Source organism: Tiliqua scincoides, chromosome 7, assembly GCF_035046505.1.
Source record: "Tiliqua scincoides isolate rTilSci1 chromosome 7, rTilSci1.hap2, whole genome shotgun sequence".
Taxonomy (NCBI): domain Eukaryota; kingdom Metazoa; phylum Chordata; class Lepidosauria; order Squamata; family Scincidae; genus Tiliqua; species Tiliqua scincoides.
This window is the reverse complement of record NC_089827.1, coordinates 59,518,654-59,539,703: the sequence shown is the minus strand read 5'-3', so window position 1 is coordinate 59,539,703 and position 21,050 is coordinate 59,518,654. Positions and strand designations below refer to the sequence as shown.

At 44.6% G+C, this 21,050-nt stretch overlaps 1 protein-coding gene across 1 annotated transcript; it reads left to right on the top strand.

Moving 5' to 3' along the window:
- Window positions 1-2,914: 2,914 nt before the first annotated feature.
- Window positions 2,915-19,688, top strand: LOC136656787 (cytochrome P450 2D14-like). Its single transcript, XM_066633095.1, has 9 exons — window positions 2,915-3,224; window positions 6,348-6,519; window positions 8,666-8,818; window positions 12,068-12,228; window positions 12,324-12,497; window positions 13,436-13,577; window positions 14,524-14,711; window positions 15,409-15,550; window positions 16,331-19,688. Exons 1-9 carry the CDS (start codon window positions 3,015-3,017, stop codon window positions 16,507-16,509), a joined length of 1,521 nt encoding a protein of 506 aa, XP_066489192.1. The 5' UTR covers window positions 2,915-3,014; the 3' UTR covers window positions 16,510-19,688.
- Window positions 19,689-21,050: the final 1,362 nt, after the last annotated feature.

Here is a 21,050-nt window from a genome sequence, read left to right as displayed (position 1 = left end):
TTGTCTATCTCGATCATGTCCCCCCTCAGGCACCTTTTTTTCTAGACTGAAGAAACCCAAACACTTTCCTCATAAGGGAGGTGCCCCAGCCCAGTAATCATTTTGGTCACTCTCTTCTACACCTTTTCCATGTCCACAATATCCTTTTTGAGATGTAGTGACCAGAACTGGACTCAATACTCCAGGTGTGGCCTTACCATCGATTTGTACAATGGCATTATTATATTAGCCATCTTAGGGCACAATACTTTCCAGCTTTGACATAAGGACAATGCAGCTCTGAGATAAGGGAACAAACATTCCCTTACTTTGAGGAGGCCTCCGTGAGTGACACCCAACTGCGGGATGCAGCACGCATCCCATTGGCATCACTATGCCAGTGCTGGAAAGTACTGACATAAGGGGTTAGGATTTCGCCCTTAGTCTCAATTCCTTTTCTAATGATCCCAAGCTTAGAATTAGCCTTCTTCACTGCCATCACACATTGGGCTGACACTTTCATCAAGATGCCTACTAGCACCCTGTCATGAATATGTACAGGCCTAGTAGCATTGCAAGGCCTGAACCAAGTAACCCAGTAACACAGAAGGGGCTTGCAAGGGGCTTTCGGTCCTAGCTGCTAAGAATTTACAATTCAATGGAAGGTGATTATGTAGCACCTAGGCAGCCAGAAAGAAGCCCATCAAGGATGGAATGCAGGTAGATCTCCAGGGGGGAGGGAAGAGCTGAGAGGGGAGCTTCCAGCCCCACTTCCAGAGGACAGGGTCTTTGTTCCTTGTCTCTTGGTGAGAGAGGTGGTGGGTGCACATCCTGCCTACCAGGACCATGTGGCCATAGGTAACTGGCCTGAGGATCTACAAAAGAAGCTGACCCAGGTGAGGGTTAGGAAATAATAGTTAGCCAGTTAGCTTTGTTGTTTTATGCTGTTATGTTTCCTAGAAGTTTTATGCCTCTAGCATATGCTGCCTTTTGTAACCTTTTGTAACCCTATGTATTTAATAAAGTAGAAAATCTTTTTACCATGTTGGTTCATTGTCTGTTAGGGACAAAGGTTCAGAATCCTGCCTAGCCGTTCAGCAAGCTACCAAAAATCCTCATTGTGGACTAGTAACTTGAGGACTGAGACTTTAAGTAAAGAAAGTGCTCAGTGCCTACAAGGGATACAGTTAAGCCTAAAGGGTCTTGGTTTCCCTGGACTGAGGCACTGGCTCTTACAGGGTGGTGGCAGTACTACCGAACAGGGATCTTTGAGGGCTCTAGGGTTCAGAACCAACAACTCTGAGCACCCAAAACCCTGGGAGTGAGACCCAAGTTTACGACACACCCCAAGATCCCTCTCCTGATCTGTCACAGACAGCTCAGAACCCATTAGCCTATATGTGAAGTTTTGATTTTTTGTCCCAGTGTGCATAACTTTACACTTAGGGCACAATCCAGACCAGGATTGGGCTGGCGCAAGTCTCTTGCCACGGCCCAGAAGGGTCACAAACATGCGCCTCCTCGAGAGTCAGCTAATATGAATTCAGCCTCCACGCTGACGGAGGGAGCAAGCCTTGCATTGGCCGAGCTCAGCCAACGTAAGGCTCTGGGGTGGGCAAACAGGAGGCGGGGAAAAGGCGGTAAGGGACCATGTCAAACGCCTTCTGACAATTCAGACATATAATATTCAGAGGTTCTCCCACATCCACATGCCTGTTGACCTTTTCAAAGAATTATAAAGTTTCCTGAGGCACAATTTACCCTTACAGAAGCCATGCTGATTCTCCCTCAGCAAGGCTTGTTCACCTATGTGTTTTAAGATTTTATCTTTGATGAGACATCTTTGATGAGACATTCCATCATCTTACCTGGAACAGATGTTAGGCTGACTGGCCTATAGTTTTCCAGGTCCCCCCTCCTTCCCTTTTTGAAGATTGGTGTGACATGGCTGTTTTAAGGGACAAGTTGCATATTTTTAGTCAAGAGATCAGCAACTTCATTCTTCAGTTCTTTAATCATACTTGAGGGATGCCATCTGGGTCCGGTGACTTATTGATCTTTATCATTTAGGTCTGAAACATCTTCCCTTTAACCTCCATGTGACTTATAGCCCAATCCTAATCTGCCCCGGAGCAGGCAGAACAGTTGGCACCTCAAGCAGATATGAACCACCGAACAGTGAAGGGGGGGGCGTTTGGGGGCAGGGGGTGGTGGGGAGAGGGTGGGGAGGAGGTGTTCTGGGGGGAGGGAGCGGGGTGGCAGGACGGTGGGACTGGTGGAGCTTTGCTCCACTGGATCCAGAGCCCCTGTGTTGGGTTAGCCGCCTGACATGAAGACTCTTCATTCTATGCCAACCTTCGGAGTAGCAGGGCTACTTGCTTTACCCAGGGGAAGGGGACAAAAGTCCCCTTTTCCCAAGGAGGAGGCAGCTGCTCCCTGAGTGTGTTGAGTGCGCCATTTTTGGTGCTGCTGCAGCCCTGCACCCTGGGCAGGTCAGGATTGGGCTATATGTTAGTGCCCCTCCCTAGATAAGGGGAGATTGTGACTTTTGCTCAGTGTCTGTAGCTGCAGAGGGGGAAACAGGCTGGATGGAGCAGTCCAAACATTCTGTCCAGCTCACAGTTCAACCACCTATTTATAGCTACTTATAACTATATAAGTATAAGCCTGAGAGCAGGGCTGTAACACTGATAGTTTAACAGTACCTAATAACTGTGATGGCTGCTTTATAAATGAAATGCAGTGATGCCAAGAGAAATCTGAGGCCCTGATAGGAAGAAGGCAGAGCACAAACATCTTCTTTTATGAGGGCTGAGTTAGCCATCATTACCACTCCCACAGGGTTTTCATTGGTGGTTGTGGAGGTATGCTAATAGGACACTTGAGTCTGGGAGCTGGGCCCCGAGGAGAGAGGGCACAGAGCCAAAGCAGAAGGAACAAGAGTGGAAAACAACCGATCCGGGGCCAGAAAGCAACGGAAGACAGGCAGGAAGGGAGAGAGAACACAAACAGATTGACTTGGGAAAAAGCAGGCCATGGCACTGTTCATATGGGTGTCTTCCCTGCTCACGGCCATATGGAATAACCTGACACTGCTGGGCTTCTCTCTTATTTTTTTTGTCTTCTTCTTTGATTTCATGAAGCGCCGGAGAAGCTGGAATCACCCTCCAGGGCCAATCTCCCTGCCCTTCATTGGCACCATGCTGCACATTGACTTCAACAACCCCCACCGTTCTTTCACCCAGGTAAGTGCCAGGAAAAGGGTTCCTTTTGCCTAATGGGCTGCTGTCTCCTTGCAACTGGAAAGAACCCTTGCTCTGCAACCCAAAGAATATTCCTCTCAGATGCCTGTAGAAATCCTTGGGTAAGGTTTTTCGTTTATAGTGTTAGTGTTATATAATGCTATTAAGGTTCTCAGTAGTTCAAGGTTTCCAGAGATTTACTGGATACAAATTAACTTTCACCAGTGGTGTCGCTAAGGTGGGTGAGTTGTGTGAGTGTCATCAAGTTGGTCAGTGGTTTTTTGTGGTTACTGGTCAGGAGGCTCAGCTCCAGGGCTGGCGAAGGCTTGCAAGTGGAGGTCTCTCTGCCGAAGGCACTGGCCTCTGCGTGGTTGCAACATACTTTATGGTACATTTGTGCCCACGAGTCTCCCTGTTCCACTGGCGGGAGCTGGATTAGGATTGAACCATAATGCTGCAATCCTAAACACACTTTCATGGGAGTAAACCCCACTGAACATAATAGGACCTACTTCTGAATAGATATGCATAGGATGTGTGTTCAGTATTTAGTTCACTCTTAGTGCTGTATTGATTCCTTTTATGCTGGTCTGAAACAGAAAAAAGATGTTTGTCACTCTTAGTGAACAAGTATGATAAACTTAGTGAACACATTGTTTGGTTGAATCAAGAATTGCTGCAGATCTGTTCATCTTGCATTTCCTCAGGTATCTTATTAACCTCAGACATGTTACTGCCTGCAAGCAGAGTATTTTCATGTATACAACTTTCTTTCTGTACTTTGAATAAAAAGTGTTTGTCATACTTCGCCCTGCCCTGCATTCTAATCAGAAGCTCACAAAGTTGGAAAGTATTCCAGTTTACTCCTGGAGGTGGAAGAAATTGGCATATTTTCTGCATCTTGTATAAAGCACATGCATTTCCCATACACCCAGAGCAAACATATTTTGTTTTGCATTCCTCACTGAATGGAAGGGAAGCCAACACTACCTATAGCAGTGGTTCTCAAACCTTTAGCACTGGGACCCACTTTTTAGAATGAGAATCTGTTAGGACTTACCAGAAGTAGTATTGTGACTGGAAGTGACATTATCAAGCAAGAAAATTAACAATCCTAGGCTGCAATCCTATCCATACTTACCCAGGAGTAAGTCCCATTTACTATCATTGTTAAAAGCACATACATAGTAGCCTGTTCAAAGTACAGGTCTGTAGCATTTCCCAAAGCAGTCACATATCATGGCAGCATCAAGTCTACTGTACTAAAAATATTGAAGTAAATCAACACCCACCTGAAACTGGCTTGCAACCCACATAGTGGGTCCTGACCCACAGTTTGAGAAACACTGACCTACAGAATTCTGGGTAGAGACTAGCATTTGTTTACTAGCTCTTTGCTAATAGAGCATTGCCCCCTTGTGGTTATTACAGAAACTGTAAAGCCCCATTCCTGTATACACCTTTCCTTACAGATACCTAACCCATTCCTAAAAACAGCCCTTGTAGTGAAAATCTGGATAATGAGTACAATTATGATATAATTATATAATTAATTAACTTATTCCAAAGCCATTCTAGGTTCACCCAAAAGCCACCCTAGATGCCTAATGTCATAAGGAATTGCGTAGTTTTGGATAAACCTAAAGCAAGGGATAAGTCTTTTGGTCTTTCACTATGTTAAGCGCACTTCAGCATCTTAGGCTTCAGCTCCAAATTAATCTCTCTTAAAACTCTCTTACATTTCACAGGTTTTTCCACTTTTCCCATTCTCCTTCTCACTCTTCTTCTTTTCTTTTGAACCCATATTGCAAACAATCAGAAGAATTGTGCTCTAATGAAGAGGGACAGTTACTCTCCACCTGCTAAATTTAAGAGGGCCACCACTTGAAAAAGTGGCTCTTTACCCAGTTACCCAGGGTAACTGTATTTTGATACATGGGCATATGAGCTGACTCGGGGCCCACTCCTATCCAACTTTCCAGCCCTGGTGCAGCTGCAGTGCAGTCCCTAGGTAAGGGAAAAAATGTTCCCTTACCTTGTGGAGGACTCCATAACTACCCTCCCACCACTGGATGGAGCACAAACCCCACTGACATGGCTACACCAGGGCTAGAAAGTTGGTTAGGATTTGACTTTTGCGGGGGAGGCACAAGTAATTAGCTTTTCCCAGGGTGCAAAATAGCCTGGGAGCCTTGGTATAAGTGAAGATCCTTACAATGAACATAATGATAGTGGGGAAAGGGTGTATTTCAATTACAATGATGATATGATGGTGAAAAATGTATTATAGTTCTAGATAGAAAATGGCATAAAAACACAATTCACTTGACTGGTAGGATGTGGCGGTTGAGTTCATCGTGTGACTGCCTCAGATACATCATGCTTGGAGTACCAAATAAGGCCATACTGAACATGCAAGAAACGGATCTATGATTGCCATAGCATCAGTGGAATGAAGTCCATTGCCATAGCATCAATGAATGTCATTGAAGTGTGTCTGTATTGGAGATGTAGAATTAATGTGTCCTTTGGGATGTACTGATGACCTGAGTGGTTTGTTCTGACAGAATTTGCAGGCTCAGCTCCCATCATACCCAAGATTCTCTGTGTAATATCATTCTTACTATTCATTTAGTGGGTTGCCAGCTCCCCTTACTAGCCTTTTATTTGACTTTGGTAGCCTTCATTCAGGTAGTCAGCCTGCGTGGGAGAACTGGAGGCCAGAAGTGAGACCAAACCAGGAAGATCCATTCTGAAATGTTGTTGGTTCTTGAAAGAGAGAACCTCTATGATTGTAAAAATCCCCTTGAGGGATTCCTGCCTATGTAAACTGCCTTGAATAAAGTCAGAGGAGTAATCTGATGACCAGAAAGGCGGTATATAAATACCTAGTTGTTGTTGTTCTCTTTGCAAGTTTTTAAATAACACATCTCTGTACAGTTCTGACCCAGGAATGCCTTCCTTTCAGGAGGTCACCTAATTCTTCCTGTAACCTGTAAGAAGTTTTAGAAGATGATCTTGAAACATTTAGTAAAAGACATTTCTATTCAGTAGGTTTTACCATTTGATGTACATTTTGGGTGTGTGTAACAAGAAAATATATTTTGCTTTTTCTTTTCTTTTCAGCTAAGTAAGAAGTATGGAAACATTTACAGCCTTCAAAATTGCTGGAGTAACGTGGTGGTATTGAATGGTTTCAAACTGATTAAAGAAGCCTTGGTGGATAAATCGGAGGATTTTTCTGATCGCCCCCACTTTCCTGTCTACAAATGGCTTGGCTGTGGAGAAAACAATCAAGGCATGTTGTAGGATGCTATGTTTTAGAAGGAGAAAATGAAAAGAAGTCTGAAGCGCTTTGCTTCAACCACTGATCAAGCTAGCACTGCATATGTGGTACACCAAAACCTATTGTTAGGTAGTTCTGATATCCTTCCTTATCACCCTGCTTCAAGGTGGCTAAAAAATGTAAAATTAATTAAAACAGAGAGAAGCAAAACAACGAAACCAGCAGACCCCACCCCATTCCACAGCAGTACCCTGTACCCCACCGAAAGGTCTTTAAGGTAGGTAGGGGTGTGTGTGTGTGTGTGTGTGAGAGAGAGAGAGAGAGAGAGGTATTTATTTTAAAATAAATCTATCCTGCCATTCTTGCCTATCAAGGCAACCCAATGCAGCTGTACCTGTTGAAGTTTCTGAATGGTGCTCATAGGCTGCTTCAAGTAGAGCACATTATAGTAGTCCAAGGGGGGGAGGGGGTTTGACTTTAGAGCAAGGATAACTCGAACCAGGTCAGACCTCTCCAGAAAACCCATAGCTAGTGAATCAGCCAAAACTGATAAAAGGCACTCCTCATCGCTAAGGCCACCCGGGTCTCTAGATTATGTGGATCCAGAAGAGCTTCTGGATCCTGCAAACTCCAAACCTGCTCTTTAAGGAGGAGGGAGTGCAACCTCATCAAGGAGAGCTAGACACCATCTCTCAGATCAGTAGAAGTATCTTGTTCAAAACAGGCCTTATCCCCAGTGCCGTCGCTAGGGGGGGTGCATGCCGCACCAGGTGACGCGCACTGGGGGGTGATGCTCTAAAATCGTGATGTTTAGGGGTAACCCATCATGTTATATACCATTGGATGTGGAATTTCCAGCAGAATGCAATGCAGAAAACCAGAGTGAAATATCAAAAGTTATTGGCAAAAAAACAGAAAACAAAAAATGCATGGAGCCCAATGGAATGTGAAACCAAGCTGTATCGCGTGTTTACTTGCGAGTAGGTGAACTTGCCTTAGTGCATCGGAAAGGGCAGGCTGAGAGTAATCCAACAGCACCAGAATGGTCCTGATCCAACTAATGTAGCCCCCAAAAAACACCCGAGAAGGGCTGGTTTCCCCTTATTTAATTGTTTTATTTTAATTTAATTATTTATAATTATTTATTTTAATTTGCTTTATGATGGGTCCTGGACAGATTGTCATTCTAAAAAGTGGGTCCCAGTGCTAAAAGTTTGAGAACTGCTCCAATAAGTTGTTAGTAAGTTGACACCCTGGGGGGAGGTGACAAAACTAGTGATCAAAATCACTAAAATCACAGTTTGTAAAAATAATACCATCATGTTATATATCAATCAATGTGTAATTTCATGCAGAATGCAATGAAGCAAACTGTGTTGACAAATCTTTATTCTATCAAAATAAAGACCAGTGGGGGCGGGGCGATGGTAGACACCCCGCCCACCACCTGGGGTGGTGCCCCGCCCACTGCATGTGGTGATGCCTCCCGCTCCGGGTGACATGAGCCCTAGTGACGCCACTGCTCATCCCATTTGTCTTCATTGTTCTAATGTGGTGGCAAAGTCTTCAGTACATAGCAGGAAGCTGTTTCAGTTTGATCTCCTCACCACTATCTCAAGCCTCTTATGTTTTCCTTTTGTTTTATCACGACACACACTTGTTTTCCACCCTCATGTTTTGCGAAATTACATGATGTGTTACCTGAAATGTTTCCCTCGCCCTGCCCACAGTACTCTGTCTCCAGTCTTCTAGGCTCCATGTGACTGTTCATTGTTACATAGACGGGGCCCAACAACAACATGTTGTGAATTATCTCCAGCTCTGAACAGGAGTGCTCTTGTTCAGACGTCCAGCCAGATCCCATTTCCCCCTCCCAGGCCTGAAAGCCCTATGTGGGACTTCTTGGTTTTGGGTCTGCAGATTCTCAGGTTCTGCCAAACTGAGGAGACCATAGCGGCAGCTGGGTCTCTACACAGGAGACCTCCAGCTGCCTCTCTGCCTGCATGGGATACATTCATGGCCATTCACCAGTGTCATATTGCCCACCAGTGTTGTGGGTAGTTCAGTTAGGATTAGGCTGCCCATTTTTTTTTAAAGATAAAGAGGTGTTTATAAGAAATGTCATAACAGAGTCCCTTTGCTTCTTTTCCTTTGCCAGGATTGATAATGGCAAAGTACAGCCATGAATGGAAGGAACAGAGGAGATTTACCCTTTCCATACTGAGGGACTTTGGGATGGGGAAGACATCCCTGGAGCATCTAGTGATCGAGGAAGTTGGACATCTGTGCTCTGCCTTTAGCTCTGAGGAAGGTTTGTCAAATCCAGGTGTACCGAGAACAGGAAGAAAGATGAATTTAAAAACCAAGCAATGGCTTAGAGTTGTCCTCCTCCTCCTAGAAGTTTGTGGAACATTTCAAATGCCATCAATTTCCGTACTTGGTTGTTTTTTTGAGGTTCTGTATCTCTCTGGGAGCAGGATTACTTCTGCCTCTAGATAGGGTAGTATGTCTGATAAGCTCTGTAGTGTGGTCAGTTTCTGCTGATGACACCCCAGTAGATTACTTAAATGAATGATGCAACTAAGGCCCAAATTCTAGGACATGTGCTGCATCCTGCAGTTGGGTGGCACTCATGGAGGCCTCCTCAAAGTAAGGGAATGTTTGTTCCCTTACCTTGGAGCTGCATTGCCCTTATGTCAGTGCTGGAAAGTGGGTTAGGATTGCGCCCTAAGTGTGTGTTATTGTATACTTCTGTGGTGTTTTTAGTCTGGAAACTGCTTTATGACTCTTTATGAAAGAATTTATTATCTACTGCCTTACTGGTACGTAATTCCTGTCCAGAAGTTTAGGTTAAAATTAAAAATAAGAATTCAGAAGAATGCTGTCCCTGTAGGAATGAGAAACAACTGCCTTGGGAAAATGCAGAATCTCTTTCCTTGGAACATTAAAGGAATGATTAACAGCCCAATCCTGAGCTGCCCGGGGCGCCCAGGCTCAGTGGCACTGAAAATGGCTGCCGCCAGATCCTGTGCACTCCGGGCTACCATGGGAGGCACCTCAGGAGAAGGGGATTTTCATCCCCTTCTCCCGGTCAAAGGAAGCAGCCCCGCAATGGGGCTACTCACTACCGCTGACCAAAACGTCGGCAGTAAAATTTAAATTACTGAAAGGCAAAAACTGAGTCACCTGAACTCAACCAAAGTATGAGCTTTCTTATAAATGAAAAACAGGGTCTTATGAATCTTCAGCTGCAATCCTAACCACACTTTCCTGAGAGTAAGCCCCACTGAACAAAATTGGACTTCCTTCTGAGCAGACCTAGTTAGGATTGTGCCCTTAGTGCAGTATTTAGAAACTAATCAAACCATGAAGTTATACCCTCCATTGTAATGGAGGGAATGATTTCCTTGGAAGTACAGGTGGAGCCTTGATATTTGTGAGGGATCTGTTCTTGGAACCTCCGCGGATACTGAAAACCAAGGATACTGAAATCAGATGTTTCAGTCCCTTTAAAGCTTCTGAAAGTGACGGGAGCTGGGCTCAGGTTGCCTCCGGAGGCTTTCTGAAGCCCACAGAGGCTGTGCATGTCTGTCTGTGGCTCTGCAGGCTTCAGAATTGCCTAAAAGGTCAAAAAACTGCGACTTGTGGTTTCCGGAGGAAAGTTGGAAAATACATTTTTAACGCCTTTTCACAGTCCAATCCTGAGCTGCCCTGGGCGCCCAGGCTCGGTGGCACTGAGAACGGCTGCTGCTGGATCCTGCACGCCCCAGGCTACCGCGGGAGGTGCCTCTGGAGAAGGGGACTTTTGTCCCCTTCCCCCGGGTAAGGTAAGCAGCCCTGCAATGGGGCTACTCACTTTACTGTAAGGCAGTGTTTCTCAAACTGTGGGTCATGAGCCAATTTCAGGTGGGTCCCCATTCATTTCAATATTTTATTTTTAACATATTAAGCTCAATGCTACCATGGTATGTGACTGCATTTGGGGAAATGTTACAGACCTGTACTTTGAACAAGCTATTCTGTATATTCTTTTTTAACAACGATAGCAAATGGGACTTACTCCTGGGTAAGTGTGGGTAGGATTGCTACAAAGGTTTGTTAAAAATGTCTCTGCTTGATGATGTCACTTCCGGTCATGACATCACATCCAGTGGGTCCTGATAGATTCACATTCTAAAAAGTGGGTCCCGGTGCTAAATGTGTGAGAACCACTGCCGTAAGGTAAAGGCACACATGTAGGGCGCAGAGACCTCCACGAGTGCCTTGGATCTTGCAAAGCGGAGCTCCACGGACCCACCTCCCTCCCTCCCCTGGCACATCACCAGCCTGCTCCCCTCCCCATGTCACCTCTGTGTCACGCCTCCCCCCTCCCAGAACGCCTCCTCCTCGCCCCGTCCCTGCCCCCACTTACTGTGCTGTGGCTTGGCAGTCCAGGAGACCACTGAGCCGTGGAGGGTGCGTGACCAACCCGCACTAGCCCAGCATCTGCTGGCGCTGGGCTAGCACGGACGGGAGCCCGGCGGAGAGGCTCACAAACGTGCCTTATGGCACATTTGCGACAGTGCTTGGCGGCACGAAGCCGTGCCGCTGAGCACAGGATTGGGCTCTAAGGCAGTGGTTCTCACACATTTAACACTGGGACCCATTTTTTAGAATGAGAATCTGTCAGGACCCACCACAAGTGATGTCATGACCGGAAATGACATCATCAAACAGGAAACTGTTTAACCATCCTAGGCTGCAATCCTACCCACGCTTACCCACCAGAGTCAAGTGACCCATGTTTTTCACTGACTCGAGTCTGCCTGTGCCTGGATATACTTGCTTACTTTTTTATGGTGTGAAAACCTCATGGGGTCATCATTCAGACGGAGCAAACAGCAGGGAAGTTCCAGCCAGGAGGCAGAGAAGGGTTAATGTTTTTGTTTTGCATCAACCAGGAGGCAGAGTGGAGGTGGGAGAGAGCTCTCTTTTCTGTCTCTGAAGGAGCAGGTGATCATTGGACGAAGGATGGGTGGTCAGATTTGTTTCTTTGAATGAGGGAGGATAGAAGGAGGAGCCCAAGGGGGTTCTTGCCTTAGAATTGGCTGGAGGAGCCCAAGGAGAGGGAGGAAGCAGTGAGGCGGGGGGGGGGTGGCAGTTTGTAGCAAGCACACTTTCCAATCACATGGCACCTTTTGGCTCCGTTGTTACTTGGGAGAAGGAAGCCTCATTGAACAACTGGAGCAAATGGGACTACTTCTGAGTAGAGCTGCAAAGCATTGGGTCTTACTGGTGAGCCTTCCAGCTGCTGTGCGTGACCCTCCTCCTTCTTCTGTCCCACTCTCATGCAGTCTGTTCGATGCCCTCCCGCCTTGTTTATAGATGGGATGGGACATCAAAGGAGTGTTTAAAGAGAACTCCAACACACAACCCACTGGCAGCAGCTCTGTTTTTGTCCACCCGTTGAGATTCATTTTCAAGTTGAGTCATGGAGGGCAGAGATTCATGACCTGAGTCAAGCCATGTTAGATTTGCCCATCTCTGCTAAATGTCATGTTTGTTGTGCTGTCTTTTTCAGGTCATCCATTTGACCCACAACGTTACATAAACAATGCAGTCAGCAATGTGATCTGCTCCCTCACTTTTGGCAATCGTTTTGACTATAAGGATGAGAAATTTGAAAAGTTACTTCTACTCTTAGGAGATGGTTTAAAAGAGGAAGCTGGATTCTTGCCTCAGGTATGATAACGTGCTCTTTGAACAATGGCACTTCCTGGCACCCCAGGATTCTGGATGCTTGATTTTTTCTTCTCTCTCTCTCATTGTGGCATCAGTTCCTTCACGAGGTGCCTTTTTTGCTGTACATCCCTGGAATTGTGGAGAAAGCCTTTCAACATCAAAAAGCTTTATATGCCTATATACATGAGCTTGTGAAGATGCACAAAGAGACTTTGGATCCTTCCTGTAGAAGAGACATCACTGATGCATTTTTGGAAGAAATGGAGAAGGTACGATTTGGGTTTTCCCAGGGTTTGGGCTATGACATGTTGGTGAGGAAATACAACCTTCTAATTGGTCATGCATTAGAACACACACAGCAATTCAGTGAGGGATTCCTTAATTACACTGGAGGACAGAACTATACCATGAATGCTTTACTAGGGTGACCAGCTGTGACAGTGTTGCACCTGAATTGCACAAGAATCACTGCACTGTGGAGTTCTCTGACTTTTCTTCCATATAAAAATGACCATAGGCTGAACGGAGCATCCCTATGTGGGGCTGAACACAACCACCTTGGACCAGCCCAAGTTTTCCCAGCACCTGTGGAGGTGCATCGTGCTGCTTCACTTTACCTAGTGAAGTATGGACCTCTCTTTCTCCCACTCCCTGCATTGGAAAATAGAGAGAGGAGTGAAGCAGAAGTGTGGAAGAAAGGAGAGAGGTGGGCTAGAGCATCACGCTACATCTCCTTCTTTTTCTGAGTCAGGGAGTGGGAGGAAGAACATAAGAAGAGCCCTGCTGGATCAGGCCAGTGGCCCACTGAGTCCAGTTTCCTGAATCTCACAGTGACCCACCAAATGCCTCAGAGAGCACTCAAGACAAGATACCCATAACCTTCTGTCACCACCTTGCATCCAGCATTCAGAGATAGGCTACTTCTAAAACTTGGAGGAGCATTGGACCAGCTCCCACTTGTGGAGTCCTCTCCTTCATAAAGTTTACAAACATGTTGTGACAGGCTGACTTTATATTGTAACTCCCACACCACAAAATTTGTTACTGCTGGCAGGAGGGGGGCATTTGCAGTGTGTTTGCATAGTATCATGAGCGACTGTTCTTTCAGAGGGGAGAGAACTAGACATAGAGATGCTATATTGGGAAGCAGCCTTGTGGTATGAGTAATGTGTGGTTCTGGCCTCAGGAAATTATTTCTTTTCCTTAGAGAAAAGATGATGTAAACAGCAGTTTCAATGCCCAAAACCTCTCTTTCGTAATTGCTGACCTGTTCTCTGCTGGTACAGAGACCACTACTACAACTTTGCGCTGGGGATTGCTCTACATGATCCTCCATCCCAGTGTCCAGAGTAAGTGCTACTACTGGTGATTGGTCTATCTGTGTATGAGTTCCTGTCCATTCAGGTATTCTGAGGAAGTCCTTCTTCTACCTGTGACATAATATGAAATGGACACAAAGTGTAAACCCTTCTCTACTTTAGCCTTAATACTATGGAATTCTCTCTGGTTGGATGGAAAACTTGGCACCTGATATTCCTGGCTTTAAAAGTTTCTGTGGAACCTTTCTTTATACACTGTCCTTTAGTAAGCTGAAACAACTTTGAACAGGAAGCCTGCATTGTGTGTGGCTTTCTGCTTTTATTAGCTGTCAATTTTTTTAAAATTGAAGTTGGTTCTTCTTAGGAAATGTTGGGTGTGCATGAATAAAGGCTCGTGCACTGTACATTATGAAGACGAACTCAGTTTCCAAATGATGGCCATATTCAAGCCAATGTAGCTGTTCAAAATAAGGGAGAGCTAGCTAGCTAGTGTGTTAGGGACAAGGGTTGTAACTCACCCAACATGTTATCAGTCAGCCCAATGCTCATATAACTCAATGGTTGGTCTAAAGATGGTTAAAAAGACATTACAAACTCAATATTGGGATAACTGTTTTTCATTCTTAACAGCATAGCTCTCAAATACTGCCATGGAAAGTGAGACTGCTATGTCTTAGCAAGTAGCGTTCAGGGCAGTGGCAAGTCTGAAGGCAATTTTACCAATTTGCCAAATTAGGCCTTGCACCAGAAGGGGCTGTGCACTGGAGCAGCTAGCAGAGTGCCCGCAGCCATAGCCTGCATCTCACTCCATAGCTGATGCTCCAGCTCGAAATCTTCCATGCCAAGGCGTAGCGAGGAGAAAATGGTGAGCGGAGCATTTCTACTGGGCTGAATGTGGAAGACCTTCCAGACTCTGCATTGCCAGCTGTAGAGCACTGGAGGTTGCGCCCTTCCCACTAAAGGGCTTCTTTTCCAGCTAAGGTCCAAGAAGAAATAGATGAGGTGATCGGCAAGAACAGGTCACCCAAAATGGAGGACCAGGCAAACATGCATTATACTCGTGCTGTGATCCATGAAATCCAAAGATTTGGAGATGTTGTTCCAGCTGGTGTCCCTCACATGACATTCCGAGATACAGAGTTGGCTGGATTCTTCATCCCAAAGGTATGTCAGGGCAGGAGAGGAGACGTAATGCAGTGAAATGGGCAGCAATGGACAATGTAAGAATGGACCGGATCGGTACCATGACAGATGATTAAAATATGTTGCTTTTTTGTCTTGCGCATATCCAGAAGTGAACTTCTTTAAGGCTTAATCAGAATCTCCTCCACCTAGAAAACGCTCTCCATTACATGAAACTGGTGAACTTTGAGACATACAGGACTCCCTCACAGCCAATTTATTACTATTAAAAATATTTATACGCTGCTTTTTGACAAGAACAAGTTCACAAAGCGGTTTGCAGAGAAAAATCAACAAACTAAATGGCTCCCTGTCCCAGAAGGGCTCACAATCTAAAAAGATGCAGAAGAAATACCAGCAAACAGTTGCTAGAAAAGATACTGGGGTGGGGTGAAGAGGGACAGTTAAACTCTCCCCCTGCTGAATATCAGAGGAGCACCACTTGAAACAGGAGGATCTAGCTGAGATACCAGCATCCAAAGCTGGGGTTTCTAGTATTTTGCAACACAGTCTGAGGCAGAGCTGAGTTTAGGTTTACGTTTTGGGGTTTGTTATATCCAAAGTATTCCACAATGCCTTTCCTGAAGGGGAGATATTTGATAAAAAAAAGATTATCAATCTTTGTTGTTTCTGAAGTGCGTGCAGTTCTGAGATGCATTTTGTGTCGGCATGCTTTTAGGGCACCACAGTTATCACCAACCTGTCGTCTGTGCTGAAAGATGAAGCCATGTGGGAGAATCCACACCAGTTTTACCCTGAGCACTTCCTGGATAAAAATGGGCAATTTGTCAAGCGGGAGGCCTTCCTGCCTTTCTCTGCAGGTAAATCCAAGGGAAGGAGGACTAGGAAAGTTCATTCCAGATTCTGTTCTAGGTTTGTCCTCCCCAGGTTTGTGAGGAATAATCTCTCTCTTTCGCCTTAGCCCAAACTGGTCTTCTCTAGAGGACTATGTTGGCCCATTTCAGTGTGATGCTCACACCATCTTCTTAGCAAGAGAAATGAGACTGGTCTGTGCACAGATGGTTGCTTTTCAGAGAGGTTGAATTAACAGGGGTGGCATCAGAGTTTGGCCAGGTTGGGCACTGACCAAGGACCCACACCTCTCAGAGGGCCCACTTGGTTAGGATAACCCCTGATTGTATTGTGACAGCAATAGTGCCCACATCTCCATTAGAGGTCAGATGGGATACCTGGTGCCAGAACTGAGAATTTGTCTGGTAGAACTTTGTTAAAAAAATCTTTGCTTGGGAAATCTGCTGAGAATCTCTAAAATGTCTGAGCTCCTTCAAGCCCAAACCTGGTTAGTAGTAGAGTTAGAACTCAGTCATGTGCCTTCAGATCACTACTGTGTCCAGAAGGAAGACCTTTATAATTTTACATATTTTGTAAATATTTGGCAAAATGTGCACTTTCCAATATTTTTTTAAGCAAATATTTAACCCTTGTGGAAAAACTACGCATTCACAAGTGTAAATTAGGATCAATCAAATTAAGTGGTGTCAGGCATGGGGGGTATCCTTGTGTAACTGATACAAGAATGACTCCTTACTAGCAAAGTGAGCAGGGATTGATTTTTGGCTTGACCTCCTGTTTCTCTTCAGGTCGGCGTGCATGCGCAGGAGAACAGCTGGCCAGGATGGAGCTTTTCCTCTTCTTCACCAGCCTTCTGCAGCATTTCACCTTTCATATGCCAAAGAATCAGCCCAGGCCAAGAGAGGATGGATGTTATACTTTTACACTTATCCCACACCCCTATCAGATCCAGGTTGTTTCAAGATAAGGGCAGATGTCCCTCTCAGTTCTTCTTGATGTTCTGAGATCTTTCATCTTTCTTATGTCATTCTTAAGTTCGCATATTATTATATCATATAATAAAATGTTAAGGGAGTATTATATTATGTACCTGTGGAAACAGAAAATAGTGAAGCTGCAATCCTATGCAGTCTTTCCTGGAAGTAAACCCTACTGAACACAGTGAGACTTACTTCTGAGTAGACATGCACAGGATTGTGCTGTGAGCCTCTTCTCACTGTATGGTCACATGACTGGTGCTCAATGTGGTTTTTAGTAAGCTCAAAAGGCAAGTGATTCAACATACTCTCTGCATTTGTGTTTGATCTGACCCGGTCCATCTGTATGTGTGAATACTCTTTATATTTGTCATATATGACTGAAATATTATTTTAAAGGTTTCCCTGAAAAACACTGTAGAGATTTGGGTGACACAACAGTTCCCTTCTGGACAGAAAGCAGGAACTACATAAGACATCCATAAGAACATAAGAAGAGCCCTGCTGGATCATGCCATAGTCCCATCTAGCCCAGTTTCCTGTATCTCACATGGACCACCAAATGCCCCAGGGAGCACACAAGACAACAAGAAACCTACATCCTGGTGCCCTCTCTTGCATCTGGCATTCTGAGGAAACCTATTTCTAAAATCAGGAGGTTGCACATATACATCTTGGCTTGTAACCCGTGATGAACTTTTCCTCCAGAAATTTGTCCAATCCCCTTTTAAAAGCATCTAGGCCAGACGCCATCACCACTTCTTGCAGCAAAGAGTTCCACAGACTAGCTACATGTTGAGTAAAGAAATTCTTTTGTCTGTCCTAACTCTCCCAACACTCAATTTTAGTGGATGTTCCCTGGTTCTGATGTTTTGTGAAAGGGAAAGAGCATCTCTCTATCGACACTATCCATCCTCTGCATAATTTTGTATATCTCAATTATGTCCCTGCTCAGGTGCCTTTTTTTAGACTGAAGAGCTCCAAACGCTGTAACCTATCCTCATAAGGGAGGTGTCCCAGCCCAGTAATCATTTTGGTCATTCTCTTCTGCACCTTTTCCATTTCCACAATATCCTTTTTGAGATGTGGCAACCAGAACTGGACTCACTACTCCAGGTGTGGCCTTACCATTGATTTGTGCAATGGCATTATGATATTAGCCATCTTATTCTCAATATCTTTCCTAATGATCCCAAGCATAGAATTAGCCTTCTTCACCGCCGCCACACATTGGGTTGACACTCTCATTGAGCTGTCCACCAGCACCCCAAGTTCTCTTTCCTGATCTGTCACAGACAGCTCAGAACCCATTAGCCTATTCATGAAGTTTTGATTTTTTTGCCCTAGTGTGCATTACACTGAAACGCGTCTGCCATTTTGCTGTCCATTTTCCCAGTCTGGAGAGATCCTTCTGGAGCTCCTCACAATCTCTTCTGCTCTTCCTCAGAAAAGTTTAGTGTTGGCTGCAAACCTGACTACCTTGCTGCTTAACCCTGTCTCCATGTCATTTATGAACAGGTTGAAAAGCACCAGTCCCAGGATGGATCCTTGGGGCACTCTTCTTTTCACCTCTCTCCATTGTGAAAATTGTCCATTGACATCCACTCTCTGTTTCCTAGTCTTCAACTAGTTCCCAATCCTTGAGAGGACATGCCCTCTGATTCCCTGACTGGAATTTTCTCAGCAGCCTTTGGTGAGGGATGGTGTCAAACGCCTTCTGACCATCCAGATACATCATATCCATGTTGCTTCTTCCTCCCATTCCATTTATTCTACATCCAACCTCGGGAACATTGAAAGAGAAGCCATGTTGTGACAACTGTTATCTCAGAGACACCTGTTTACTAAGAAGTAACTGCATCAAAATGCAAATTAACAGTATTTAACAGTATTTATATACCGCTTTTCAACTAAAAGTTCGCAAATGTTTTTGCCCCACTGACAGCAGGACTCCATGTTTCTGTTCTGTGCCTTCCATTTCATTAGTTTCCAGGCAATAAAAAAGCCTTTCAGCATAAAAGTCTCAAGATGCTGGTTGACATGTGTCAAATTCTCCAATATGGTGAAGAAGCAGCAATGGCAATAGCCAATGTTTAGCCTACCATTGTCAAAATATTGGATATGTGAATATAGTGACTTCTTTTAATAACTCAGCTACAATTCACTGGGAAAACCCAGAATGTAAAATCTAGACTGGTGAAGAAAACAAGCACAAGGTATCCAAGGAGAGTTTCTAGTGCAGGAGTATTAAGCCCGTGGGCCAGATGTGCCCCCCAGAAGCTCTTTATTTGCCCCCATTATAATTGGGCTCTTCCAGAGCCACCCTTTCAGCAGTGCAGCTTCACTCTGGACATCACAGAGCACTTCTCAGTTGCTAAACTACAAAGTGAAACCTCGGCAGAAGCAGCACTGCTGAAAAGGTGACCAGGCCTTCCCATACCTTGAAAGTATGATCAAGATGTGCATACTTTTGCTTCCGCCAATTGCAGCTGATGAGTTTCTACTTGGGAACTTATTACTTGATGGCTTATTCCTGACCATCATCTGCTTAATGATGTCAGTTCTTGCTTAATGACGTCACTTCTGGCCCCTCAGCCATGAACATTATTCGGCCCACAATATGAAATCACCCCATTCGAGTGCCTAGTCCATCTGGGCCTAAGACTGTTCAGGCTCTTGAGGGACCACACAAGCATAACCACTCACATAAGTTCTGCTTTAAAACTGTTATCCCAATTTGCTTTCCTGATCTCCTCTTCCTGGGACCTTCTGGGCTTGCCTCTTATTAAGGCCCAAGTGCCACTAACTTGTGCGCTCTGCCTTGTTTTGTTTTTTTTTGCTTTCCAGACTAGCTTCTAAAAATGAATAATGCTAATAAATAAAAGCCATAGGCCCTCTGTGAAATTCTGTATTAGTCAAATGTTTCAGATACCTGAGTTGAACCTGTTTTATCACCAACCCCAGAATTTTCTTTTAACCCTTAACCCCAAATCTTAGTGTACCCCCCAATCCTGACTCCCAGTTCCACTCTTGCACCTCCCTCTTAAAACTGGATCACAGTGTACCCCCATGATTATGACCAATGTATCTTTAAGTGTCCTCAGATTATCTTAATAGTCCTTATAGCAATCCTGCAAGCTCTCATAGTTCTGGAATATATCCAATTTAACCCCATAATCAAGGGAATTGCGCATTTGTAAACCGCTTTGTGAACTTTTAGTTGAAAAGCGGTATATAAATACTGTTAATTTGATGGTGTGTTCCGATGTCCTGCTCCAAGTAAGTTTCTGCAGCATCTTTGTTGCTTCTGGTTCACTTTACAATAAAAGTGTGGTTGGCTCACAAATTGCCTGGAAATACTGGCATTCCTGAAAGGGGGTGGGATGGGAAATGCTAAGATTTTCAGGTGCCTGAACACCAGTGTAAAGCGGCCCCCTCGCCCAAGCCATGAGAGAACACCAGTGCCTGGAAGGACTGTATTCCATCAAGTAGCATCTTAAATAGTCTAAAAAGGGACTTCTTTCTTCCTCTTTACTTGAGGGTCTTATGTTTACTGGTCTCTAGGATATAATTTGACTGCACATCTTCTTCACCAATAACCAGCATATTGACGTGTGGTATTGGCAGTGAAAATCTCTGACTTTTGTTGACAATTGGAAACTATTCTTGCGTGCGATGGGGAAATGGGTTTAATGAATTATGGATTTAATGAATAGATAATTGATATATAGATAATCTTTTTCTTTGTTGCTGAAAATGTATTTTAGACATAACCAATTGACTGTTTAAGATATGATACCTAATATCTTATATGATCTTGTAGAAGAAGAAAGAAATGTAGATTCAAAACTCCATACTTGCCATACAACTTCCAATACCTGTTATTTTTATTTCTACTTTTATTTTAATCTCTATTTCTAACTTTCTGAGTTTGTATTTGTTAATTTTTGGTATTTGAAAATAAAATTTTAAAAAAGGAAATAACATACAAAAAAGGAAAACCTCTGATTCTGCCCTCTTTTTTGGTCTAATTTTGTTCACCCATTTTGGACCTTCTGATCACTTTGAGGACTGCTGCATGGATTTCAGCATCCTAAAGGAGCTGCTGAGACAGTCCAAGGTAGTAGCCATTATTGCTCTACTGTTGTTGGTTGGTCAACCATGTTGACCACTTCCTGACATCTAAACCAAGGGCCTGGCTTTGAACCAGCTCATTGCACTATGAAGTCCACACACAAACTCCCTCTTTCCACCAGAAAGGTTGAGAGGAGCCCTAGACACAATTATGTATTTCAGTGCCATACAACCCTGAATGCTGTGGTAGCATCTCTTTTGCCCAAAGATCTCGTTTGCCCCGAGCCAACGTAGGATCTCCTCTATGGAGAACTCATGCAAGAAAAGCGCCCTACAGGTAGACCACAGCTGCGATACAAGGACATCTGCAAGAGGGATCTGAAGGCCTTAGGAGTGGACAGATGGGAGTGGACAGGTGGGAAACCCTGGCCTCTGAGCAGCCCGCTTGGAGGCAGGC